The following is a 27,086-nucleotide window of genomic DNA, read 5'->3' as shown; positions in this document are numbered from 1 at the left end:
AGGCACCTTCAGGCTTGTTAATTTGACCCTAATAACCTTAGAAATTATTTTAAGGAATAAATAATTAAAGACAAAGGAGTTGAGTGGAGGGAGGGCAAAACACAATCTATTTTTCTAAGATAGGTCATATCAAACTGGCCTAGTATCTTTTTTTAATAAGAAAGTAGGTTTTCTAGAAAAATAAATGGGCTAGATCTGGTCTCTCTGGATTCTACTGAGTCATTTAACATGGTGCTGCATCAAAAATACTGTTCAAGGTGGAGGAAGAATAAGTTAGCGTGAGAGCTGTAAGCACACCCAAAGAACTGACGCAGGAGAGACAGAAGGAGGTAGGTATATGTGCTGTCAACTTGTTTAGTTTTCTTCAGGCTTTTTTGTTTGTTTTAGTTTATTCCTGGAGTTGATATTGTTGGCATGCTGTATTGAAAGCAGGCTGTTGAAACCTGCGGATGGGAGGAGGATGTTAGTTTCTGGTGTGCAGTTTTAGATGGAGTGACTATACAATTAATTGGACAGCAAGATAATACTAAAGAGATGGAATTCAACCCAGCAAAGTGTCAGGCCACACATTGTCATGAATTCTCTTAACCAGTTTAACCTTGATGTCAAAATTAGCAGTATGACAGTCTGAGCTCTTATGTAATCAGTGGAAAGAGACAGATTTTTAATTAGGCACCCAACTCCTGCTTTTTGTCTTGACTGTTAACAGAGCCTGGGCACCTGACTCTGGCATCAGTGCTGGGTGCCTGAAACTGGACGGTGCTGCAGCCTCAGCTTAGGAAGTAATGCAACCACTTTTCCTATGAAGCTGGAGTTCAGCAATGGAAGATTTTGAAGGAGAAGGGCCTATATGAGGGTAAGTGGGTTCAAGTTTGTCTTTAGTCTGTCAGTTTGACACCATCATGAAAATGATGTATGGGGTAAAGGCAAGTGTCAAAAAGAGGTGTTTCCAGTTGAGGGCATCTCAGCTGGGAGCATCTGAGTTGGGACCTGATACAGAATAACTGTGCGGCACTTCTTGCGGTGTCTGAGACATATCACCTCAGTATGAAATAGAGGCAGAGAAAACTGAAAGAGGGTAGATTTAGATTAGATATGAAGAAGTAATTTTTTACGGTGTGAGTGGTGGGACGTTGGAACAGGTTGCCCAAAGAAGCTGGTGATACTCCACCCCTGGGAGTGTTCAGAGTCAGGTTGGATGGCTCTGAACAACCTGGTCTAGTGGAACGTGTCTCTGCCCATGGCTGGGTTAGTTGATCTTTAATGTCCATTCCAACCCAAACCATTCTGTGAAAAACTGCAGGGATGATCAAAGTACTTATGTTACAAGAGGAGTCTGAGACAGCTATCTTGGATATGTCAGGAAGACTGGTAAAATGGGAAATGTAATTGCCACAGCTCTGCTGCTGGAGCTATGGGGAGCTTTGAAATGTGGCTGATGTCAGCTAGGTGATAGCCAACAAGCAGGATGTCTGCAGACCATCAGAGGACTCATGCAGGTCTATGTGCAGCATTATGGTATTGCAGGAAGATTATGATACCAAAACAGAAGTGTCTACTTGTGTGATTTAGAGGTGATGTGAACTGAATATATGGCAGGTCTTACTGATTGAGTTTGTGCATTCACCCAGCAGGTGGATAAAATATTTAGCCAACACAGAATGCTTAGTGATAATTGCATAATACATGATAGTAGTCAGTAGGAGAATGCTTTACGTCCAGCTAGGGACAAGCTTAAAGATTTATGAAAGTCAATGATTGCTTGGATTCTTTGAACTTAGGCTGTTTGGCAACTTGTGCTTTTCTGATTACTCCTACAGAGCATGATGCTGTCTGCTGTATTGCCCTGCAGTTCCCTTGCATGGCACAGGGAAAGCTGTGTGATAAATCAGGCTTGGAGTGAATTTGTAGGGCTGGACAAAGGCGTGTTAAGCTTAGCCTGTGACAAAGATACATTTAGAAACTGACTGATGGATAGCAAACTCATGACCGCTGGGAGAAAAGCTTGCTCTGAAGTGAAATCTGCGTCTGTAAATCCCTGATGTGCCTTTAGTGACAATTGATGGGTGCAGCACTTACAGTCAGTGACAGCCCTTGCCCCAGATACCTCCTTAGTTTGACAAACACTGAAACTTAAAACTGTATGTTAGCGAGGAGCTGCCCTTTCCCTGGATTGTCCCAACACTGGGTTTGAAGAGGAGTTAAATGCTTTGAGCAAGGGTGAGTAATGTGCTTTCTGCTCTGTTGCAAATCCTGAGTTGCTCTCATTGGCTTTATCAGCTATTAAGATATTGTTCAGTTTGCTCTTTACCAGAAATCTTCCTAAGATAGCAGGAGGAAAATGCCACAGCAAGAAACATTTTTAATGTACTTCTGGCAGCAGTATATTTAGTTCTCTAGTTATTTGTTCATTAATAAGAGCTCAGCCTGGGATTCTGAGGTTTTTAAGTACCAAGGAGAATATCAGAGAGAATAGTATAGCTTCTCTCTCTCTCTCTCTCTCTTTTTTTTTTTTTTTTCCCCCCTTCTGCTTTGTAATTATTTATTGTATAGTGGTACTAAGTTGTTATTGTTCTGTGGTAAAAACAATTGTTTGATGATCTCACAGTCCTTACTTGGAAAATTGCCACAGTGAAGAAAAACTCTGTTTATGTACTGAATTGTCTGTAGTTTGGAAGTTTGTTCTGTTGGAAGCAGTGCTTTGAATGACAGTCCAAGGGGAGGGATGACAAGGAGGAGAGAATTGAGAAGATAAGTGTGAAAATGTGTCAGGGCTCTTTCATGTTTATTTTGTTATTAGAGTAATGGTCAACTGCCTTAGATTTAGATTCTGTCCCAGTATATATAGATGGGTTTTGTTTTGTTTTGTTTTGTTTTGTTTCACCCTGTATTATAGGTTTTATTTAGCTCCAAGTCATGTTTTTCTGGCTAGTAAACAGGGTTTATTTTGAAAATCTGTCTAAGCCTCTTCCTGAGAGACAACACTTGGAGCATCTCAGGCCTGCATGGCTGTCACTTAAAAAGATGCCCAGAAAAACCTGAAGAACATTGCTTGAAGATATTTCTGAGGTCTGAAGGAACCCACCTCTAAATTTCAGGGAAAAGATATCTTGCAGTCATATTGGGAAGAAACAGAAGAATTTCCAGCAAACCCAGATTCTTTTTGTGTGGGAATGGGCGTTGAGGGGGATGGTGGTGGATCAAATAAGAGCAATCTGCTGTTGTAGATCATTACTAAACATGAGATGCTAGAATGCAAATTTAATCTTGTTTCATAGTCTCTTAAGATAGCTGCTTGAAAGTTAGAAAAAATGACCTTTTGAAGATTCCTATCCTTCCCTACTCAGTTCTATCTAGCTGCCTATTTTGCTTAACTTCAGAACAGTTTAGTGAAGTGAACCCATCCAAAGACTGTACCCCTTGCTTAACTTTTTCATAGCGTTTATTCAAACGTTTGTTCATAAACACTGTTCTTATGCCACACAGATTCTTAAACAGTAATAAAAACCTAAATATTTTTCCACAATGAAACAATGTGAACTAGTGAACTCTGTGCGCAGTACAAGAGAGAGGGTTGTTCCAACTTTTTTGCGTACTCTGTCATGATATTTTTAATAGTGTGTTTGCTGTTAGGATAGAATATATGCTATAAAAACTAAAATTAAATTTTGCCAAAGTATTTTGGGTGTTTGTAGTCAAGCATGATAGAGATAATTTATTCTTGAAATGTGTTTATGTTGATCTTGTTTTGAAACAAGAATATATACCTGGCAGAATATTTATGTTCAAGATCGTTCTGTAATTTCCATATTAGAAAACCCCTACACTTAATGCAGTTCCTTCTAAATTTTAACCCCAGAAATGTCTAGAATGGTTAGATAAGATTATTTGAAAGAAGTATTATAGCACAGACCCTTGTAGGAGCATACTGTCTTTGAGAACATTTTAATAATAAGCTGTCTAAAATGATACTTTTGCCTTTTCTCCATTTTAACATGAGCAAAGAAAGAGTTTTAAAATGCTGCTCGGCTATTAACACTGAGCTATTTTTACTGGGACTTTTGAGCATTGATCTGGTGTTTCTAAGGGAAGGCATTTCACTTGTGGTTGTGCATGTTCACTTTGGAGGCTTTCCTTCGGTCAGATCTGCTGTGATCTGAGACAAGGTGGTTTTTGGAGCTGTACCAGGCAGCTGCCAAGTACCGTCCAACATTCAAAGTGGAGGTGTAGAGAAAAACAGTTGTGTGGAGGAAACTCCAGTTGTGTACATAGATAGGTTTGGTATAGTGTCCTGGAAGCATCTTGGGATAGAGGGACTGATGGGCCAAAAGTCTGAGGTTCAACAAGGTGAAGTGCCAGGTCCTGCACTTAGATCACAACAACCCCAGTGGTGCTACAGGCTGGAGCAGAGTGGCTGGGAAGCTGCCCGGTGGAAAAGGACCTGGGGTGTGGTCCACAGCAGCTGAACATGAGCCAACTGTGCCCAGGTGGCCAAAAAGCCCAATGGTGACCTGGTCTGTGCCAGCAATGGTGTGGCCAGCAGGAGCAGGGCAGGGATTGTCCCCCTGTACTCAGCACTGGTGAGGCTGCACCCCAAATCCTGTGTTCAGCTCTGGGCTGCTCAATTCACGAGGAACATTGAGGGGCTGAAACACATCCAGAGGAGGGCAGTGGAGCTGATGAAGGGTCTGGAGCACAAGTCCTGTGAGTAGCAGCTGAGGAGACTGGGGTTGTTTTACCTGGAGAAAAAGAGGCTCAGGGGAGACCTTGCCACTTTCTACAACCACTTGAAAAGAGGTTGTGGCCAGGTGGAGGTTGGCCTCTCCTCCCAAGTGAAAAGTGACAAGAGAAGAGACACAGCTTCAAGTTGTGCCAGAGGAGGTTTAGATTGGATATGAGGGGAAATTTCTTAATTAGAATGGTTGTCAAGTGCTGGAACAAACAGCCTAGAGAAGTGGTTGAGTCACCATCCCTGGAGGTACTTAAAAGACTTGTAGATGTGGCACTTGGGAGGCATGGTTTAGTGGTGGACTTGGCACTGCTGGGTTAGTGGTTGGACTGGATCTCAGTAGTCTTTTCCAACCTATTGCAGTGATTCTGTGATTTTTCAGAAACTTGTAGATCTCCACCTTGAGGTATTTTTCTTGTTATTCAGCTGGCACTCTTAATGTCTGGTAATCTCATCCTATAAGCTGACCCAGACTCTGCCTAATAAATGTGACAGGCCCCTTAGTCTTCAGTGAAAACTGTTAGTACTAGAGGAACAAGAGCTGACTTTTTAAACTGAACCCATACGGCACCAACTGTGATTTTTATGGGGGGTGGGAGGCAAAGCAGCAAGTGTGAGCTAGCTTTGACTTTCCTTTTTTGAATGCTTTCATTTTGGTTTGAGGTAGAAAGACTCTCTTCAGTATAGAGAGAAGGGAAGCTTTCTCCCTAGCTAAACTACCACAGAAACTAAAGGAAAACACTCCTTTAAAATACTTTTCTACTGCTTTATTTCTTAAGTAACTGAGAGTCTCCATGTATTCTGTTTTGGTTTTTTGTTTGTTTGTTTGTTTGTTTGTTTTTTAATGCATGAGCCCAGGTTAATACAGGCACTCTAATTCTACTATGAAGGAGATTTTATAACCTTTAAGAAAGGAAAAACAGTTAACAGCTTCCTTACAGAATTAAAGTAATAGCTTTAGAAAAGAAGATGTGAAAAACAAGTAGAAAGATGTCAAATTAGTGATTCAAATGTCATGGTAGTAATCTGCTGGTAGTGGAAATACAGAAAAGATGGTAAACAATCAGACTGCAATCTGTTTTTGCCATATTTGTGCCATTGCATTTGTGCAATGCCATATTGTGCAGCAAAATCCACTATCCACTGTCATTGGGAAAAAATAAGCCTTACTTTCTAATTGTTTCTAATTATTTATATAAATGTATAAATAGCTTTGTTTGCCGCTCTGAATATTTTTCATTGCATTTTTTTAACATTTTAGTAGAAGAGTTATGAGTATCTTCACATGCCAGTCTAACACAGTTTAAACTTGGCATAGAATTGCAATTATTTATCAACATAGTGATTTTGATGTTTCTGTTGTTACTGAAAAAAAAAAAAAAAGAAAGCCATCACTGCTTTATTTTGTTTTTGTTTTGTAGTTTGTAGGCTGTAGAAATATGAATGAGGTAAAAATAGAAATTAGAGTTTAAGGACATTTTACATATTTTTAACAATAAGATAGGGGATAATACAAAATTTTCAGTTAACAATGATGAACTATCAAACACGAGCTCTTTCCTCATCTTTGCTAGTTCAAGGATGAGATTTTTAACTGTGTACTTAAATGGCTGTTGCAGAAAAATTCTGAAAAAAAAGTGTTTTGTGAATATTTACGATGTGGCACATATCAGTAGTTTGACAAGTGGCATTTAGTTTCTGAATTACTTGAACAATAATGAAAAACTTTATAATTTTTCCATGAATCAGCTTTGAAAAACATATACTACCAGAAGAAAAGCTTTTTCTGTTTTGGATTCAAAGTATGATAAATCAGCATTGTTTTGTGTGGTGCCTGTTGGTGCATTTTATCCTCAAACAATGGGTTATATGTGTTATCCCATTTGCTTTCACGGGTTAAGTGATAGTTATGAAGTCAGTCCTGCCACACAGGGTCTTCTATTTCTTCGAGAAGGAAGGCTGGAGAAATGCACTTGGTTGTACTCCAGCTTGTCTGTAATTGAAAGTTTGGATATCCTGCTATGCAGTGAAAGGAAGAGGCAAGTGCAGAAAAAATGTCCCATGATTTTTCTTCAAGTCTTAAAGCAGCTTGTAACTGTCCCAGAAAAGCTCCAGTCATCTGGTGCCACTCTTGTGGGTCTTGTTTAAAAACTGTACTTCCTCCCCTTCCCCAGGAGCACCAGTAAGTACCAATAAGTACTTGGCATCCATTACAAAACATCTTTCATTAGACTAGACTAAATCAGTTTGCTAAATAGGAGCCTCACAGAACAGGAAAGTTCTCTTCTCTGTCCAGCTGCATCCATCACCACAGAGATGACACTGGCGTAATGTAACGAGATGTTTTGGCTTTGAAGTCATTTAGCACAAAAGTAAGATATCTCTTGTCCTGAGATCCATTTCCGTAATAGTGACAAAAAAGGAAAATCTGAACTTGAGAACTGAAAGGATTTTGGTTTATAAAAGTCACTAGAAAACAGACAGGGCAATTACCACATAGTCACTGGTTTCCTAGAACTGAGGAGAAATTCACAGTATATTTTCCCTGTTGAATCCTGCATTCTGAGTTGTAATCTTGGGACATTAAGGAGTCCTTGTATAACAAGACAGAACACATTAGGAAAATCCATTTGGATAAGTTTTTGCAAATTCTATTCTTACTTATGCAGGATGGACCTGGGGACTGTCACTGGGGAGAAAAACTGAATGTTTTAACTCTAATTATTTGGATGCTGCTGTTGTCCACTCCCAGGTGATCTAATTTTATCTGCAGTTGTAAAAGGCAGGTACAGCTGCATTTTTGTGACAAATGATTTTATGCAAATGTTAATAAGTATGCTAACTTCTTCTATCTGACTGTACAGTCAAACTTCTATACCTTCTCATTCCCTCTGGATCTCCAAAAACACTCATCCATTGCAAGATTGTAATTTACCATACCAATCATTTAAATTAGCTAAACAATTTTTGGGGCTTAGGTCATATAATAACTTGTAGAGTGCAGATGAAGCATAGAAGACAGTATTTTTGTGACTTTTACAGTCTTTATTGTGAATTGAGGCTGCATACCTGACGTTTTCTAGCACTCAGGTAATTTCATTGCCAAAATAATGCAGTTTAGTAGCTCATTGCCTGTCGAGTGCCCCTTAACAATCTTGTCTATATTAACCCAGAGCCATCCCTCCTAAGGTATTCAGTCACAGAGAGATTCAGGATGGAAGAATTAACAAAAAATTTGTTAGATGTACACTTATACCACTTTTTCTGCATCACCCTTTAGTAGCTGGGTTTTCACAGGGCTTTGACACAGTTGTTGCTTCAGTATTTAAAGGTCAAGGCTACTCTCCTTCATTTTTTGTTTTTGTTTTCTTTGTTGAAAAAAGATTGCCTTCTTGAAAAAAGTTTGCTTTTTTTTTTTTTTTTTTTTTTTTTTTTCCCCCCCCCCCCCTTAATTGCATAAAGAAAGTTATTAATAGACTTTGCCTTTTCGGAACTGGAAAATTCCCAGAAAGACATTTGCTCACACTTTCCAAATACAAATCTGCTTCTTAATTGAGACCAAACGTGGAAAAATTTAGAATGTTAGGTGAATATTTTGTGTAGTTCTGAGCAGATGGAAACAGCTGTTTAGATCTTAGAATGTTTAAGTTGAGGATTTTAAATTGTCCATGAACTATGCAAATAAAGTTGGTGGGAAGTGACTGAGGAATACAACCCACAATCAGTAGCTTTAAATTAGCTTGTTCTTCCACTGGAAATTTTTCAGGGTGTTTTCAAATCAGGAAAGATTGAAAGCTATTGATAACTGAATTTAATAATACTGATAACTGAATTTAAACTTAATCCCATTTAGTTTTGTCAAGCTTAATAAGTTCTAGCTTATTTCACTTATTTCACTTCTAAAAGTTAAAAGTCAAAAAGTTGAGTTTTGTGACATTTGCTGTTTTTAAAAAAATTATTTGACAAAGATGTATTACAGTGATATCCGTGAGTCACACTGATATCTCTGTGGGCAGACAATCGTATTATGTTTTCAGTGGAAGCAGATATATTGTGCTTGTAACGTGGAAATTATCCAAATGATCACAAACTGTCCTGACTAGCCTCTTATGGCTAACTCTCATTCTTGCATCTTTAATCTATAAAAGCTCTGTAAATTAAGCTGTAAAGTAGAAGGGAGATCTGCAGCACCTAAAAAGGCTAAAAACAGTAACATTAGTGCTCCTAACTGTTGAAGAAATTATCTCATAAAGCACGGGACCACAGCATCTGCTGGTACATGTAAACAGTGAAGAATGGCACAAAATGCCAAAAACGTGATGTTACACTCAGAATCTTTTTTTAATATAAGTGCAAAGATGAAACCCATGTTATATCTAAAGACCAGTAGTTGTTGTTATTATAATTAAAAGTCATTACAGCTGGATCCAGGAATCATTACTTGGCTGGATCCAATAATTACTGAAAAAGAAATAATGCTTCTGTATAGGGGAAAGTCTCAATAAGTAACCATGCAGTTAAATTCATTGAACACATAAAACATCTACTTCTACCATGCCGTAATGCTCACCTTTTTCCTCCCCCTCTGGACTGTAAGGTGGTTTCATTCTGGTGGTGGGTATGCGGAGGCATTTCAGCAGTTGTCAGCATCCTCAGGACTACAGATACTGAAGGATCTGAATATCTGAGGAATATGATGTTCATGTTGGTTGTTTCTTCTTCTCCAATCTAAGATCCACTTAGGGTCATTTTTATATTTGCTGACAAACTTTTAAACTTGCCTCTTTTCTTGTCGGTCTGCAGCTCCAAGTTATATTCAGATTTACTGTGTGTGCTCCCATACATACAACTGATCACTCTAGAACTCATTTTGCCCAGCCTTACGTCTGCAGTTCTTTAAGTGACCATGGGTGAGCTATAGCCACAGTCCCTCAAAGTGCCAGCTCTGTGTCCTCTCTCTTTTTATCCCATGCTTTTACTCCATCCTATGTCTCCAAGTCTGAAGGCCTCTGCTATCATTCCAGACCTTTATTTTTATACATTAATCATTGTGTTGAGTTGTAAAATGATGATGGTACCATGCAAATATAAACAAAAATAAAAACAAATCAGCCACAGACATCTGTGCAATTGGAAAAAATTGTTGTCACAGCTGAACCAAGTTTAATTGCAGCCTAAAACAAAGTTGCAGGCTGGTCAACAGAAGTTCAAACAAAGCATGCCTGAAAAACCTAAGTGCTCAGCATTTGCAAGCCCTGCTGCAAGGCTTGTGGCCAGTCACTGGTGATGGCAGTGTGGCACCTACACGGTAACAGAGCTGCGAGGGCCAGCGAGGAACACTGGTAACACATTGTCTGTCGTGTTACCTCCAGACCTTAAACACAGACATCTGGGTGTGATGCCCAGCTCAGAAGTTCTCAGGATGCTTGTCAGCTGAACATGGGAGTGCAAACATGGAGCTGCCGCACAGAATACCTGGGCTGCTCATTATTTTTAGATGGTTTTCTCAGTCTATAGCATTGCCTGCTTTCAGAGAAGACTCCAGGCTCAATTAAGCTTTTGTTCTGATCCAGTGTTTATATCCAGCTTTTGGTCCTACCCTTTGGCCCAAAGGTACTGCCTCCAGCAGAAACAGTGGATATAAGAACGTGTGCCCACACTGTGATGCAGTTCAGTAGCTTATTTTAACTTGTTGCTGAAAGTGGCTTTGATGAGGTGATGGACTGTAAATGCAGTGTGGCTGAAATATAGCTACCTGCTCTCATCTGGGCCTGAAGAGCAAGGCAGATAGCTGTGGGCAAAATCATCATTTCTGCTGCCTTGCAAACCTTGGAGGTTTGACTGCTGAGGTAGGCAGCATGCTTATGAATTTCTGATAAAGTGTGGTGGGAGGCAACAGAAGTTAGCAAAAGTCGGCATCACTATGGCTTGCCTTAACAGGCAAAAGTAGGGAGTCAAATATATCAGTCATGAGAGTGAGTTAGTCATGAACTTAAGAAAGGAAAGTAATTTGGGGTACATCATTCACATTCTCAGGCTTTTTTATATTCGTGCAAAATTTGCGTTTAAAAAAGTGAAATTCAGGTAAACTTGGCCTGTAGTAACATACCGGTTTTAGAAGTCATGTAAGTGCTTCGAGAATTGACAAAACGCTGACATTTAAGTTCATATTTTTAAGCACTGAATGCTGCAAAGGAACTCAGCATCAATATGCACCCTTTGTCTTTGCATACCATTTATATAATTTTTGGCAATTGTTGGTATCACCCCTGCAGCAGTTTTTTTTTTTAATACATTTTTGAAGGCCACTGTACTGCTTCAGTTCTAAAGATTGGTAAGTCTTACCTGCTGAAAACAAACCAGTAGATTCAAATAGTTACTTGAAAACTGGTTCTAAAAGCCCTGTACTCCAGAAATCCATGGGCATACCCTATAGGAGTCTTAATATTTTTTGAATTCTTGGAATTTTGGACTGAATTTATTACATCTGGTCTGTTAGAGACTGAGAGTGAAAGAAAAGATTGTTATTGCAGAATAAAGGATGCGCACAACACATACTGCAGCTGCACAAGTACTTGTTACCTTCTGTGTGAAAGGAGCATTTTAACCTGTAATATGTTGGTGTGAGGTGACATGAACCTTTAAATAAGTACCTGAAACATTTTTATTTATCCTCGGGTGTTCATATGTTTGCATCATCTTACACATGAAAACCATCAGAGCAGTTAAATACCTTTTGTTTCTCTTACCAAATTTTACTTTTTGTTGTTTCTGTCTCAGAGCTAACGCCATATCTACTACGGGACATTTATTTTCTCTAATAGTGCTGTTGCTCAATCACACCTCAACAAAGAATATAGTGTTTTGGTAAGGCTGATAGTCAAAGCTGGGGAAACTCACAGGAATTTTTCCAAGTAAGGAACAATTGTTGAAATATGGTTTTCCAATAGAAAGCTATTGATCTTAGATACTGATTTGTAATGAAATTCTTAGAAATATCAGTGACATTTGGTCTGATTTCCTCTTATAGCACTTCAAAGACAGTCAAGCCAAGTATCTATTTCCTTTGTTGCTTGTGTTCTTTCTTTATTCCAGTTTTGTGCTACTGATGTGGGCTTTTTTAATTTAGCAGCCAAATAGAGCCAGTTTCAATATATTCCAAATATTATTCCAGTATGTTTTAAAGTGATTGATGATCATTGATTCATATCATGATTCCTGCATGGTTGAGTTTCAGTTGCTCTGCTACAAGTTAGTCACAAAATGAGTCAGGTTTTAAGGGACAACAGTGGGACATCTGGTCCAACCTCCTGCTCAGGCAGGCTCATCCCAGAGCACATGGAACAGGATCTTGTCCAGACAGTTCTTGAACACCTCCAGAGAGGGAAATTCCACACCCTCTCGGGGCAACCTGTTCCAGTGCTTGGTCATCCACACAGTAAAGAAATTCTTCCTCATATTCAGGTCGAACTTCCTGGGCGTCAGTTTCTGCCTGTTGTGTCTTGCGTTGCTTGGCACCAACAAGAAGGGCCTGGCTCTATTCTCTTCACACCCTTCCTCCAGATACTCGTATACATTGATGAGCTCCCCTCTCAGTCTCTTCTAAAGGCTGAACAGCCTTCCCTCATAAGAGAGATGCTCCCATCTCTAAATCACCTTTATTGCCCTCCCTGGGCTTGCTCCAGGAGCCCCATATCTCTCTGGCACTGTGGAACCCAGAACTGGGCCCAGCACTCCTGATGTGACCTTGTCAGACTGAGCAGAGAGGCACAATCTCCTCCCCTGACCTGCTGCCAGTGCTCTTCCTGATGCTCCCAAGGACACCATTGACCTTCTTGGCCCCAAGGGCACTCTGCTTTCTTATGGACAGCTTGTTGTGCACCAGGACCCCCGGTCCTTTTCTGCAGAGCTGCTTTCCAGCAGGGCCCCCAGCCCGTGCTGGTGCCCAGGTTTGTTCCTCATGAGGTGCGGGACTGCATTTGCGTTTGTTGAATTTCAAATGGTTCTCCTCTGCCCATCCCTCTAACTTGTCGAGGTCTTTCCAAAGGGCTGCACAGCCCTCTGTGGTATCAGCCACTTCTCCCAGCTTCGTGTCACTGGAACTTACCGGGGAGGCAACTGCCCCTTCATCCAAGTCCTTGGTGAATAAGTTACACAGTAGTGGGCCCAGAACTGAACCTTGAGGGACACCGCTAGTGACAGGCCTCCTGTAACTTGTCAAGGAAACTATTTTGAGAAATTGGCAGGAAACCAAAGCAGCACACCCTCTCCATTGTATGTTACAGGGTGATCTTACTGTTTACCCACAGGCATTAAAAAGGATTCCTTTCACTGGCACAGCTGTTCCACCGAGGCGTTGAAGCGGGAACAGTGGTGGGAAGCATAGACTGTTGTTGGTCTCTGAGGAGTTAGATGCTTCTGCTTCCAAAGTGCCAGCATCCCACCACTTGTTCACATGACTCTAAAAAGAAATGCAGGGAAGAGCCATGCAGTCAGGTTCTTGGCCAACAGCAGCCCTCTCTCCCATTGATTTAGAAAGGTCAATGTAAGCAAACAAATAATTTTATTTTCCAGGACGAAGAAATGGCAGCAACACAAAGGAATCAGATGCTGGAACAACAGAAAAAAATATTTGAAAAGATACCAAGTATTGTAGTCATTAGGCATGGTGTAGGCATGTACCTTGTAAGAAAAAAAGTTACATGATCAGAAATACATGAACAAAACACGGTTCAGGAGTACAAAACAAGTGTTGATGGAGAAATATGCACCAGCAGATTTGCATTAGTAGCTTAAGAGTTTTGCTATGCTGCCTAAATCTTAGTAATAGCCTTTGTAGAATATTACTCCTACACTAACATTTATTTTTAATTTTCTAAATACTTGATGTGGTTTCAAATCCTGAGGAAATTAGTTTTATCTTATTGAAAACACATATGTTAGGGAATAGAAAGAATTTGTGCTTTGCTGGTTTGTCTTAAGGTGTTGTGTATTTTTCATTTATATAAACATTTAAAATAGCAAGTGTAAGAATCACAGTGAGTCAGTACAATGCCGTGAGGAGATGAAGAGTGCTTTTGAGGTTTTTTTTGGTGTGCCTGTGGTCTCATGGGTCATTCCTTCCATGTGGGAAAATGTAGTGTCAAGAAAATAAAGTTTCCATTGTGACTCTGAGGTGCAGTCCTGTTGCCCAGGTGAAGCTCAGTGACTTTGGAGCAGGTTGTCAGATCCCATCACACGCACAGAGGACAGTGCTGTCAGTACACTGTGATTCCGGGGTTGTTTTGACCAGAATACACTAACTTTAATTAGTGCTACATGAGTCTGTGGAGTGGCTGAATATTCCAGACAGGTAGGTCAGATAGTTCCCTAGACATTTTGTTGTAATCCAGACTTGACCAAGACTGCTGACTACAGATCTCGTTCCGGTGCTTTTGTCTGTCTTGTCTGTGGTCCCCCTCTCATTGCCTGTAGAGGGAGAATGTGTTAATGCCATTGATCTGTAATCAACAGCACTATGAAATCTTTTATCAAATGTTTTGTGTGACTGGTTCATCTCCAATTCAGGTCATAAAGTTTGGAGGTTTGGATTTGTTTGTGGTTTTTGTTTTGTTGGGATTTTTGGTGGTTTTTTTTTGTTTGTGGTTTTGGGATTGGTTGGTTTGAGGGGGGGGTCCTTCTTTTTTTTTTTTTTTTTGTGTATGTGTGTGTGTGTATTTTGGGGGGAGTGCTTGGGGGTTTTTTGTGGGTTGGTTTGTTTGTTTTATTTAATTTATTCTCCCCCACCTTTGTTCCCCTTCCTCACTGTTTTTTGCAGCAGGAGGAGCTCAGAGAGGGAGTTAAGCCTTTGTTTTTTCCAGCTAGAGCAGTGTGTTTCTGCATTGTTAGCTTCATGGTTATGAAGAAAGGCTGCTCTAGGAGAGGCAGGTGTAGGGAGGGTGTTGAAAGGACCATCAAATTGAGAGAAGTGTCTCCAGTCCAAACTCCTCTACAGAAAATACGTCCCTTTTCTCATGTGCTTCTCCGTGTCTGTGTGGGCAGTGTGAGAACTCCAGGTCATGAGGAGAGAAGTCATCCCAGGCACAGGGAACTTTATCACAACGTGCCCAGCACATTTCTTGTGAAGAGGGTAAAGGTTAATTTGGGATAAAGACCATTTTTGTTTCACTTTCTGCTGGTAAAGTGGCAGAGGAGGCTGTGAGGGTTGGACTTCAAACTTCCCTGTAGCAAAACTCAGCATTTTCCATGGCATTGGGCTGTGTTCAATTTGATGAAAGCTGTTCAGCAAAGTGAAACAGAGCTGTGCTTTTTCCTTTTTAGCTAACAGATGTGTGTGTTACAAACGCTCACTTCCACCTCTGGATGTGTGTATTTTTTTTACTTCTAGAAGCACTAAAGGAATAAAAAAATACTTCAATGACAAGTGAAATTAAAACAGTATCTCATTAAGAAGAATGCTAATTGTATTTCTTCTGTGAGTATAGACAAACAGTTTTAATTTGCACAGAGAACTAAGCGGCCTAAAATGCAGTTTCCTGTTAAAAGTACTCAAATATTAAAGAGGTAAAATTGGGGTTTTAGATTATTTGAGTTTGCTGAAGTTCATAGTGGGGAGGGATCAAGAAGAAATTTTGTGACTTACAAACTTATCTGCAACTAAGTGTGAACTATGGATAAGAAACCAAAAAGAAAGCAAACCATTTCCTGGTGCTGAAATGCCCTTTTATCTAAATATCACTGAAAGCTTGCATTCGGGGATTTCCACACTGCACAGATACGTTTGTTATAATTTGTGTTAGTTGATTTCATTTTCTTGTGGAAGACTTTTCCCTGTTCTTGCTGCAATTACTCACTCAGAATCCTCAGGGGAGCTTCAGAGAGTGACAAGAAGATTCTTCAGGCCAAAATTTATTGTTTTTGTCTTTGTTAATCAAGGTTCTGGTGTGTGGGACAAGGGGACATTTAACCAGATTATGGGGGGAACCTAGACTTAAGAAGAGAGGGGAGATACAGCCTCTTTGTGGAGCTGACAGATTGGCACTGCCAAGTGTCTTTGTGGGGAAGCAATGTCAGTGGGAGGCAAAGGTTCATATTGGATGCTGGAATCACTTCCATTCTTATGCCTTCCCAAGGCCTAGATCATGGAGTGAATGGACTGGAACTGTTGCCAACCTATGGATCTGCAGCAGTCATACTCTGTGCTGCTGCCTCCATGAGTTTGGCTGGAAGGATCTGACTCAAGGTGCCAAAGTCCTGGCTTTGACTTATCCTGTTTTGACCTGTGTGAGATTCAGGACATTCAGTATCTCATTAAATGAGACAGAAGAGTGAAGTGCATGTTGGACTATAAAGAGAGTAGTTCTTAGTTGGAGAAGGTCTGAGCAGGGTTTAGCTGGCAGCTGCTGTCATTTGAGCTGATGCTCTGCTTTTGGGCTGCCTCTGCAGCCACGAGTGATAGGGTTGATCTGGACCTTCACCTCAGGTCCTCGTGTGGTTATAAAGTTCCTTGCATCATCTTTGAAACAGCTGTTGGAGGTGGCTTGCTGGAATTGCAGAAAGGTTGGATTTGAGCCAACATGTCCAATCTTGTTTCACTACCAAGGTTTTCTATTGTTGGAGGAAATAAATAAATAAACAAACAAACAAACACTCCCAGTGTGCTAGTTATACTAGAGATAGTAAGGCATGAAAGGCAACATATTCATAACCTGGCAAAATCAGGCAGGTTTCTTCCTTTCCATTTTTTTGTCCATGTTGATATGGTTAATAGAATGTTAGTTGGAAACCAGGCCATGCTGCAGATCCAAAATACTGTTTCAGGCTATATTCACTTTCATGATTTTGTGTATTGTTAAAACATTTTCAGTCAGAGAAACTAATTATGAAGATGTTACTTGAAGAATGCAGTTGGCTGAAGGAGCCCTCTTGATATTTCAAAATGTATTTTTCAGGAACAAGAACCATAATTGGTAAGAGTCAGGGCATGGTCCTTACAGTCTAGAAAGCCTTGAGACTCTAAAACTAATTGCAATTCAGTAAGTAACCTACAACTGCTTTTTCACACTCTCTTGGAGAGACTGATAAACTTCCATTAGGATTACATCTACAGTTGTTTTTTTTTTCTTAAAGCATTAAGGAAACTGTCGCACTTTCCCTTTTTGTCTATCATTCTCTTCATGCAGATATATCAGTAACATTTAACCTTCCACTGCTGTTGCATTTTTTGCTTTGGTATGCCTCTTTACCTGATCAAGTGCCATAAGCCTAGAGCACTATGGCTGTAGAAAAGTACAGTCTCAAAGAAGACTTTAATTCAGTCAGTAATTGGAGGATCATCTTTCTCCTGCTTATTGATGTGTGAATTGGATAAATCCTGTTTCCTGCAGTTGTGTAAGTGTCGAAAAAGTAGATGTTAGGCTGAAATAAGGTTTAATCTCACCTCACATGTTTATTTCAATGGGTAGTTTTGTAGATTTTTTTTCCCAAGGGAATAGGCCAAATCACTTCACCAAAACAGTTGTTGAGAGGAGGAGAATATTAGGTTGTAGTTGTACAAACTAATCATCAGGGGTTTATTCTGGGGCTGAGATGATCATAGTTTTTGCCTGAGATTTTGCAAGCAGGGTGAGATCAAATGTCCCAAAGCTTCAATCCCAGAAGACACAAAGTCATGTAGCTGAGCAGGACGGCATTTGCTTTCCACAACTGACTGACAGACCTGAGGGCTGCAGGGCAGAAGTGGCATCAGAAAGACCTTTCCTTCAGGTCTTTTGTGCTAATAGAGTGCCAAATAAATATTCATATAAGAGAAGGGAGGCTTGTTCAGAAGCCTTTTGTGAACTGTGGATGTGGCCTTTACCAATACTGGAGGTCAACAACAGTTTCTCTTGTTTCTATTGAAAACTGGGCTTGCAGCAAAGCTTCACGAAGTGCAAAGCTGCACAACTTGCCAACATCCACTGTCTGCCATCTTAGTAGGAGAAAAGCCAAAGGCTATGTGTAGATAAATCATGCCACCTTCAGGAGAGGTTGCCTCAACGTGAACTACATCAGCCCTTGGTATTGCTGTCTGCTTGAGTGGTACCAGTCTTTGGAAACTATCCATTTAAGGATAGGTGCCATCTAAGGAAACTATGTGATCTCTTAATTTTGTAAGAATGCTACCTCCATCGGTTTTTATCAAAAACGTGATCATAAGGTTGTAGTTGTTGAAACAATTGTCATTCGAGAGAGGGATCAGAGCACCTGTTGTTTGGCTACGCATTGAGTACAGGGAACTCACCCCTGACCAAGCTAGGTCAGCTGTAGGAGGGATCCAGTTTGCCCAGCTGCAGCATCAGGGCTAAGCAAGTCATCTTAATAAGTTTTATAATCAGAGAGAGGTATCTCCACGGGGTGACGCATCCCACCTACCTTGGAAAATAGTGACTTGTTCTCTGGAAGTGCCTGTGTCTCACCACTGACTATACAGAGAATCTGTGTGGTGAGTTGAGACCAGAAACTTCCCTCCTATGTTCTTTAAGTGAGATAAAATCTTTCTGTAAGTGATAAGAACTCATGTTAAATTCTTAAGCAGTCTTGGGTAATTGGTAGGGCTGGTGATTAAATTGAGAAACTGAGACTGGAATTCCCAATTTATTTTACTGTAATATGGGATAAATGGGAGGTCTTAAAAGACACAGCCTTTAAATGTAAATGTATTTGAATGAGATGGCAGAATTATCCAATATAAACCTTCATTTAACCTGTAGTAAATTTAAAAATTATTTGCTTTTACTATATGCTCATTGCCAGCTGTTTGTAGAAGCCTCTGTCACGTAGTATTTTTACCCAGAGGAGTAAGAGATCTACATCGTGATCTGTTGAACTTCTGTATTATGACACTGGATCTTTTCTCATGACAGTAGCAGTTATAACTCTTCCAAACAGCAACATTTCAAAAGTTTAGCTGTAGAAAAGCAAGCATAGTAACAAATGCTGTCTTATACTCAACATCACATATACATTCCTTTATCTTAATAGCACCAAGCCTTTTGGTAAACCAAATGTTAGTATGTTTATTACAGCTGTTCTACCCACTCACCAAATGCTGACCTGAAGTCAGTCCTTTTCAGCATAAGCTTATTTCTTTGTGCTCCCACTCTGGCTGGATATTGCCATGACTAATGCTGGGTGAGGTCCAGTAGATCATACTGTTTTTCTATTTTCAGTAAACTTTATTGTGAGCACTGGTAGTCAGAAGTTAAATTTACAGTTAATCTGAGAATGGTACCTGCCCACTGATTGTGATTTATGCAATGCAAAAAGACTGTGAATTTATGATGGTTATTTTGTCAATTTTTTTAGATGTGGATTTAACAGATATTATGATATACAAAATCCCTCCCCACATGAGGAAAAGAGCCCTCTGTAAGTATGATCCTTGTAAGTAATGCAAAGATGTATCATTAGATGATAAATTATTATTGCAATTTAAATAAATAGTTGAGGTCTTAGAGAGCCTTGGAAAATTACTGTACTCAGTAATGTTTAAATAGGAATAGCTTCAAAACAAATTAGATACCTGACCCTTCTTTAACTTTTCAAGGATTGATCCTTTTTAAGGATGTCAGGAATTGCAGAGATTTTAGCTGAGAAGAAGCCAGGCTCTTGAACCTACTTGCTGTCTGACCTGTACCTTGGTGAACATGTTAGTTATTCTCTGTTATTTGTAGATTTTGGAGGAAGGGACTATGGAATCCTGTCTAAATCTCTACAAGTACATTTTGTAGGTCTTTTCATCAGGCAGTTAGGTTTAATAGACTTACAGACTGTTAAACATCACATTACATAAAGAACAAACCAAGGAAAGCCTATCGCTGAAAGAAGGGAAAAACACGATAATGGAAAGCTGTGGAAACTGTCAAAGAATTTTGATGGAAGTTTTATTTGAATAAATACTAGGACATTCAGTACTATTTGAGAAAGGTTCACTAGCCACTTAAACATTAATAAATACAATTAAAGCTTTTTTACTGTGTGTGATCAAACCTTGGAGCAACCATGTTGGCTAGAGAGGTGCATTCTTGTCCAAAACCAACTGGACACAGTCCTGAGAAGCTTCTTTTAAGCAAGGGCATTGGATTTGATAAAGTGCTGAATTTATCCAACCTCAACTATTCAATATGAATTGGAAAACTGGCTGCTTTAATTTTTGGCTGTCTGAAATGAAATTCTGTCTATAGACAGAGTGTTGTTTTGTATGCTTCACTGAGTTTCAGAGCTTTGGTGATGGGATGTTCAGAGATCTAAATTTCTGATACTTCCATTCAAGAGTTTATTTTTCTTCCTATTAGGAGTGGATTTATGACATATTATATAAACCTGGCTTGAATAAAATTCTTAGTTCTGAGTCGCAACAGACTGGCCTGTCTTGTAGACACAGCCCAAATTCCTTCCTACCTAGAATGAGCTCCTTGTTTAAAATCCTAAGCTGATGTGTATGACCAGTTCAGTTCAGTTGTCTTACATTGCAAACTTGCATTTGAATTTTTGATGTCCAATGAGGCAGTGATAGTTAAGAAGAAGCTTGAGTTCCCCATGGAGAGAGGAAGATTCTTTTGAAATCCTCCAGAGGGATATGCGAACTAATTAAATTCAGGGACATAAATTAAGCGGGTTGAATGTTCCTTTGGAGGTCTTCAGATAGGTTTAAAGTGGTGTTTTAGAAGAAAATATAAGCTAGGTGTTTTATTTAATTAGAATACATCTTGCTCATTGTTAGGTCTATCAATCTAAAAGGAAAATAAATATTCTCCAATTTTGCAGTGTGGTTCAAATGTTTTGTAGAAGGAACAAGAGGCTGCTGGGAAGGTGTTAGTTACACTATTAGTACTTTTCAGGTTCATCAGATTTTACTCCTCACTTGCTAAATTAATGGTCTTTGTCAGAAGAGTATGAAACAAATACGAAAGTTCCATAACTTAGCAGTGCTAGCATGGTTGATTGAAGGACCATTCGCATTTAAAATCATAACCAAATTTTCTGTAGGCTTTCTTTCCTACTGTAATTTTTCACTTCATGGGCATTGTGAGGGGAAGAACTGTCATGCATGTTTGTAGTCCAAGAAAATGTAGGGTGGAGGAAAAGCGCAGATGCTGCCATCTGCCACGTCGGCAGCCACCCCTTTTTGCTTTTTCTTTCCACCACCATCCCAGAATTTCAACCTCTCTCTGGCCCAGCAGGCTTTATTTATAGTTTTCATTATCCCTTGCTCATGGCGGTAGAGCCTAGAACAGCACAGTGTGCTGACACTGACAGCATTTCCTGCCCTTTTGTTCTGCACTCCACCAACCTGTTGTGCCTTTGTCCTTATCCCTAGTGCTTCCTCTGCAGACAGAGGCCCCATCTGACAAATTTACTTGTGCTCCCTAGGGATTAGAAAGCAGGAAACTTCATTAAGGATCATTTAATAACTTAGACAAAGGAGAAGAGCAGCTGGTCTGTTAATGTGTCTTTCTCAAGCCCCATCTTTCTCAAGCCCCATTCTCTGACAGAGAAGCTTTCTTGCATGTGGTCCAGTTTTCGACAATTTGCTGTAAAATGCTACAGATGTACAGTACATGCAAATGGAGTTACAGTGCTCTGGATCTGCCTTGAGCATTTTATTTTAATGACCTGAGATGATTTTAGGGCAGTAGGTTTGCTGCTGTTGAAAAGACCAGTAGCTGATAGTGGCCTAAAATTTTGGTGTGTGTTTTTTCTTTCTCTGTTGCTTAGCATGGTAATGTTAGAGGAATAGCAGCTGGAGACAACGTGCTGCACTCTGCTACTCTGTGAGACAAACATCAGTAAAGCCAAGCAGCAAGAAAAGAAGGGCTCTTCATGAGAAAATGACAGCAAGGGAACACAGCCCCCGCCATGGTGCCAAGTCCCGCACTGTGCAGAGGGCCTCCACCATTGATGTCACCTCTGACATGGTTGGCCTCTCTCTAACAGGTTTGTGCCTTCCTGACAGCTGTTGCTGCTCCTTTCTGAACCTGTCTTGTACTAATGGTTTTGGGGTTTTTTCTTTTATTTGCTCGAAGTTTTAGATCTGTCTGGTTATCTGGAGGTAATGAGATAAAGAAATTATACTAAAAAATTCTAAAAATCTTGAATTTGCTACTTTTAAAATAGACAAGGCATTAAAATCAGAGAGGGATTAAAAATTGAGTTAGATTTTGTGTAGTTGTGTTTATCACTCAAAAATAAGCAATGAGGGAGAAAATAACAAAATACTGTCACGGTCTAGGAAGAGTCTTGGCAACCCTCTTGTTTGACATTGTATAAAATTTTCAAGAGAGTTCAGGGATTTGAGGCTTGTCTCCCTTATCTTTTCTGGTTATTAAATTAGGATTCTAACCCTCAGAGGCTTTCTTTCATTAGAGAGAGAGAGAGATACCAGTACTTTTAAATTTTGTCCTATTTACTACTACAGATTTAATGATCTGGTGTTAATAGTGGCTCAGGCTTCAATCCTGTTGTTTTCTACTGATATTAAGCATTTAATATTCCCATATAGCACATAATCACACATAGATTTACATATTTTAATACGTTTTATAAACTGAGATCATCCCAGGTTTTCCAAATAATTATTAGGTACCAAAGATTACCAGATAAGTGTTTTTTTGATACCAGTCATGTCTCACTGAATTAAAGAAAAATATTTTTAGTATAAAATGTAATTTTTTTCTCTGTGTGATTGCTGCTTCAGGGAAGAGTTCACATGGCAGTGATGTGAATTGGCTAATCTTGTGTTAATTTTTCTGATTTACAGGAAACATTCAGGATCCAGATGAACCGATTTTAGAGTTCAGTTTAGGTAAGCTTAGTGATCTTTATGCTAGTTTTGATAATGCATGCTATTGTATATATTTTGTAATTTATATGTGAGGGTTTGTAAATATTGAATTGCATTTCATATAGTAAGGTTTGCAACATTGCTCTGGTTTTTATGGAGATATGGTAGAGTTTTCATGCTGCCTGTACAGTATCTTTTCATAAGCAGCCAGCAGTTTCATTTTGTGATGTTTCTAAAAGTCTGTAACTAGAACATCAGTCTTATAAAATTTTGAATGTTTACTTTGTGAATATTTTTATTATTATTATTAAATGTTTACTTTGTTCATGTGAAGATGCAGTGAAACTGTCTTCACTGTCAGCAAATCAACAGTTCAGGTCTTCCAGCAAACTGAAGATTTGCTGGAAACACCATTTTAGGGCAGAATGTTTTCTTAGAACTGTGAATTACACATAACTTCTTTCCTGGGGTCTTTGCTGTTAAGTGATAATGCGAGATTCAGAAGTGACCTGAATTCTGAGATGGTTGGATTTGGACAAGAAGCTTGTGCGTTGACTCACCTCACTTGAATAGCTGAAAAATGTTTTCTTCATGAAAATTCAGTCCACATTTTCAACTGCAGGAGGTTTTCTTGGCTTGATAGTGAACTAGTATTTGGAAGGTTAGGCTCTTAACAGTGCACTAATGAAAAATTAGAAAATTTTCTCAGTTGTGTGCAATTCTGTTATGAGTAATAATCTTAAGTGTTCTCAGAGTTGAGTAAAGTACTTCAATTATTTTCAGATAAGTTAAAATTTCTAGAATTACAAAGTTGTTTAGCTAAATTTCAGAATTTACTTCCTGCATGTAGCTGAAGTTGGACCATACTGTAGCTACGTATATCTAGCTAGATAGAACTTGGCTCTGAAGTTTAATGGAATTGTGTAGAGTCACTCATTTAAATTTTTGGAAGTTATTTCCTGCTCACCATAGTCCTCTTTCAGCATTTAAACTCACAGTAACATTTTAGAGGAAATAAATTGCTGTCATCTTACAATTACAAGCTGGTTTTCCTCAGCAGTGCTGCTTGATCAATGCTCAGGCGCTTCTTTTGGTCCACCCTGGGCAAATGCCATTTGCTAATGGGCTTAATGGAGCGTGACTTCCCATCAAATGCAGCCAGTTCATGAGATTCCCAGGGGAAAACCTATGCATGTGGGCTGTTAGAATGAGCTTTCCAGGTGGTGGATAGGCATGTATTAGAAGAGAACAAGTTTAAATTGCAGCTCTTGAGCTTGGAGCCGACTGAGCTAATTGCATATTTACTGTTTGCATGCACAAAGGTGAGTGATGTCTGCTTTTAAAGTGTGGTGATAGAATTAATAAATGTGGTTTGATTGCTCAGTGTGTATAATGTGGTTTTATAAAAATGTAGAGTCTTAGAGCAATATACAAAAGATCCTGAATCTAAATTTCTTTATCTGTTGCATACCTAAAGCTTGCAGTGAGCTGCTAACTCCATCGCTAGATCGAAAACCAAATAGTTTTGTAGCAGTGAGTGTAACTACGCCTCCCCAGGCATTCTGGACAAAGCATGCACAGACAGAAATTATTGAGGTAAGTGCTGAGGTAGTTCTAGATTAGATTGAAAATTGAAGCTAACAAGGAATCACCTCTTCCCTAACAAACATCACCTTACATTAACTTTTGGCTTTTTGTTTATGATTACAGGGAACAAGCAATCCTATCTTTCTAAGCAGCATTGCCTTTTTCCAAGACTCTCTTATCAATCAAATGACACAAATCAAACTCTCCGTGTATGACGTCAAAGATAGATCTCAGGGAACAGTAAGTTTCCTTTTTTCTGTTGCCTGCCAAGTCAGTGTGGAGCAAGGAAATGAGAGGCAAAAAGATAGAATTAGTAACTTCTGGGGAAGAAAACGAAGGGGATAGCACCACTGATCATACAGAAAACAAAATGGGCAGGGAAAGGAGGAACAAATGAGATTGACTTGGCAGCATGGGAAGCATTGCTAGTTTTCTCAAATAAGTCTTGTCTGCATCAAGTTTGGAAACTATGGATTTAAATTAAAAAGGTCCTGTCACTTGTGCTCTTACGTTGTGGACATCTTTAGTGAACTAGATAATGAATAGGATCCGACATCCCTAACCAAGGCTTCTAGCCTGTGCCAAAATGCCATAGTGAAACTGTCCTTTGGAACAGAGCACCTGAATTCCAGGAATCACCCTATCCTGGTATATTAGATTTTGTTCACAGGTAAGGTTCATTTCTTTACTGAAAAAAGTGTCAGTGTTCCCATGTTGCTACTTGGATCTGTGGGCAATACAGGCCATTTATTCTCAGACTGTTGTCCAGAATACTGTTTCAGGCCCCATGTGTCTGCCCCTCCCTGGCTTCCTCAAGAGCAGCAGAACTGTTCTTCTCTGTTCAGTGCTTCATGGGGCTCTAGGGAAAAATTAATACCTCCAGAGGAAGTAAGTTCTTTGGGAGGAGACAAATTTGGGTCAAGGCTGCAGCCTGAGCCCTGTTCAGTGATTGCTTTCAGTGCTCCTGTATTGCTTGGCCTAAGCTCATATATACTGAGGTGCCTCCACGTATATCCTAGAGAAACAAAAATGCATATTGTCCTCCAGTAGAATAAAAACTTTCATAATAATCAAATATATTATATTTTAAGATATTTTAATCAGTTATATATGACATATTTAGTTATGGTTTGCTTATGCATAATAATTGTATTTTGCACTTCAGTGCTGTGGTCAAAGCCTTTGCTCACTGTAAGGGTAATTACAGTTCTGGAACTCATCTTCTTTCAGATGTATTTGTTGGGTTCTGGGACATTCACTGTAAAGGATCTTCTTCAGGAGAAGTACCACAGGTTGCACATAACACTAAGGTTTGTAATATTTTCCTTCTTTGAAGTGTTAATTCTTCAAAACATGCTTAAGTTGTGATGAAAACCTCTTATTTCATGACCAGTTGAAAATGGACTTCATTAAACTCCCTTGTTTTGATATCAAGTATATTCTGATTATCAAAATGTGTGAATAATTACATTTCTTCTCATTGTCATGTTACCCTCAAATGTATAAGCTGAGCTCAGAGAACTACCTAGGCTGCCTTCAATTCTGTACAACATCCTTGCGGAATAAGGGGAATGTTCTCCTGTTGAAATAACCCATTATAAATTATTCCAAATGAAGTTGAAAAGCTTCCTATTTAAATTGTTCTTTAAGTTTGAAGATTTATAGCCTTTTATAAGTGTTTCCTTGTTGATGAACAGGTCCTCCTCCAAAAAAATCTCAACGCAGAGTATTTGTTGCAGGTCGGCTGAAAGTGACCGCGTTGGTAACATCACAGTTATTGGGTGGCAGATGGAGGAAAAATCTGACCAAAGGCCTCCAGTGACAAGGTCACCTGATACAATTAATGGAAGGGTGAGTGTGAGCATTGTACCAAATTAAGCAGAATGCAGATTTATTGCCAGCATTGAAATAAACTAAGTTGACATCTGCCATCAACTTCCCTGTCCGTCTTGATATTTAGTAGTGCTTTACATTTTCAAAATACTGTAAGGAGTAATGGTGATGAAACCATTTTGAGTTTTGCAGAGCTCTTGGTGCTCCTGTGTGGGAGCATGCACAGGAGTTAAAAGTCATGTGAGAAAATTTTATTTTAAAATTATTAAGCTTTAGTATCAAGTACTCATGTTCTTCATTGGAAGAGGCTTGTTCATTGGTGCACTTGGTGCGTGGATAACCAGTTTCAGAAACATGTGGTATTTCATTTCACATTGTGAATTGGAAGGTATTATTAAGCAAAACTGTAATTAGGGTGCTAGGGAATTCCCAGAATTTTAGTAAAACCGAAGAGATTACTGGACTACTGGATTTTTTTTGTTTTCCTGATCCCCAAATAATTGTTTGAGAGCAGATGTTTGCAGCACTTTCTGAGCCTAGACATGTATTTAATTCTGTAAAGCTTGTGTTCAATGATCTTGGTGACCATTGAACTTTTTGTGTGTATAATATTCACAGTGTGCATTAGAATCCCTTTTTATCCTCCAGATCTGTTCATGCCTATTGATACAGTATCTGTGTGGAATCTGGAGCTGTGCTAGCATAAGTAGTTGAAAGGCTGGATGAAAATTTTTGTGGCATTTTGAACTGCTCAGTGGAAATAAATAGGAATGCTTAGGATTTATTATTCTAGCCTGCAATATTTTTTGTCCACAGTAAAAATATTTGAAATATTTATTTAAAGCATGTGTGGAGTTGAATATTTCTTTGAAGTCTCTTTGTTAGGTCATCACTGCATATTGCTTGGGCACCGAGGTTTCATTCTTTACTATTTCTGGTTTCTCTTGCTTTTGTTCAGACTGTGTTGCCAGTTGATGAAAGTTTAACAGAATCCTTAGGAATCAGATCCAAATATGCTTCATTGAGGAAGGATGCACTGCTGAAATCTGGTAAGAGCTGTAACAAGTAAGCTTTAGGTATCAATAAAAGCTAATCTCTCCCTGTGTGCCTGTG

The 27,086-nt window shown here is 39.3% G+C and overlaps 1 protein-coding gene across 13 annotated transcripts in view; it reads left to right on the top strand.

The window, feature by feature from the left end:
- Positions 1–27,086, top strand: part of INPP4A (inositol polyphosphate-4-phosphatase type I A) — a 111,813-nt gene that overhangs the window by 45,638 nt on the left and 39,089 nt on the right. For 12 of the 13 annotated variants that reach the window (XM_040056637.1, XM_040056636.1, XM_040056627.1 and 9 more), the window contains exons 3-11: positions 710–856; positions 19,076–19,138; positions 21,488–21,706; positions 22,530–22,574; positions 24,031–24,149; positions 24,264–24,380; positions 25,371–25,450; positions 25,880–25,991; positions 26,932–27,022. In XM_040056637.1, coding sequence (XP_039912571.1) covers positions 21,601–21,706; positions 22,530–22,574; positions 24,031–24,149; positions 24,264–24,380; positions 25,371–25,450; positions 25,880–25,991; positions 26,932–27,022 — 670 coding nt within the window. In that variant the 5' untranslated portion in view covers positions 710–856; positions 19,076–19,138; positions 21,488–21,600. The remainder of the gene's footprint in view (positions 1–709; positions 857–19,075; positions 19,139–21,487; positions 21,707–22,529; positions 22,575–24,030; positions 24,150–24,263; positions 24,381–25,370; positions 25,451–25,879; positions 25,992–26,931; positions 27,023–27,086) is intronic. The other variant, XM_058419488.1, reaches the window with a different exon arrangement.

Source organism: Hirundo rustica, chromosome 2 (genome assembly GCF_015227805.2).
Source record: "Hirundo rustica isolate bHirRus1 chromosome 2, bHirRus1.pri.v3, whole genome shotgun sequence".
NCBI classification, from domain to species: domain Eukaryota; kingdom Metazoa; phylum Chordata; class Aves; order Passeriformes; family Hirundinidae; genus Hirundo; species Hirundo rustica.
The sequence above is the reverse complement of the archived record's forward strand: the minus strand, read 5'-3'. Positions and strand labels throughout refer to the sequence as shown.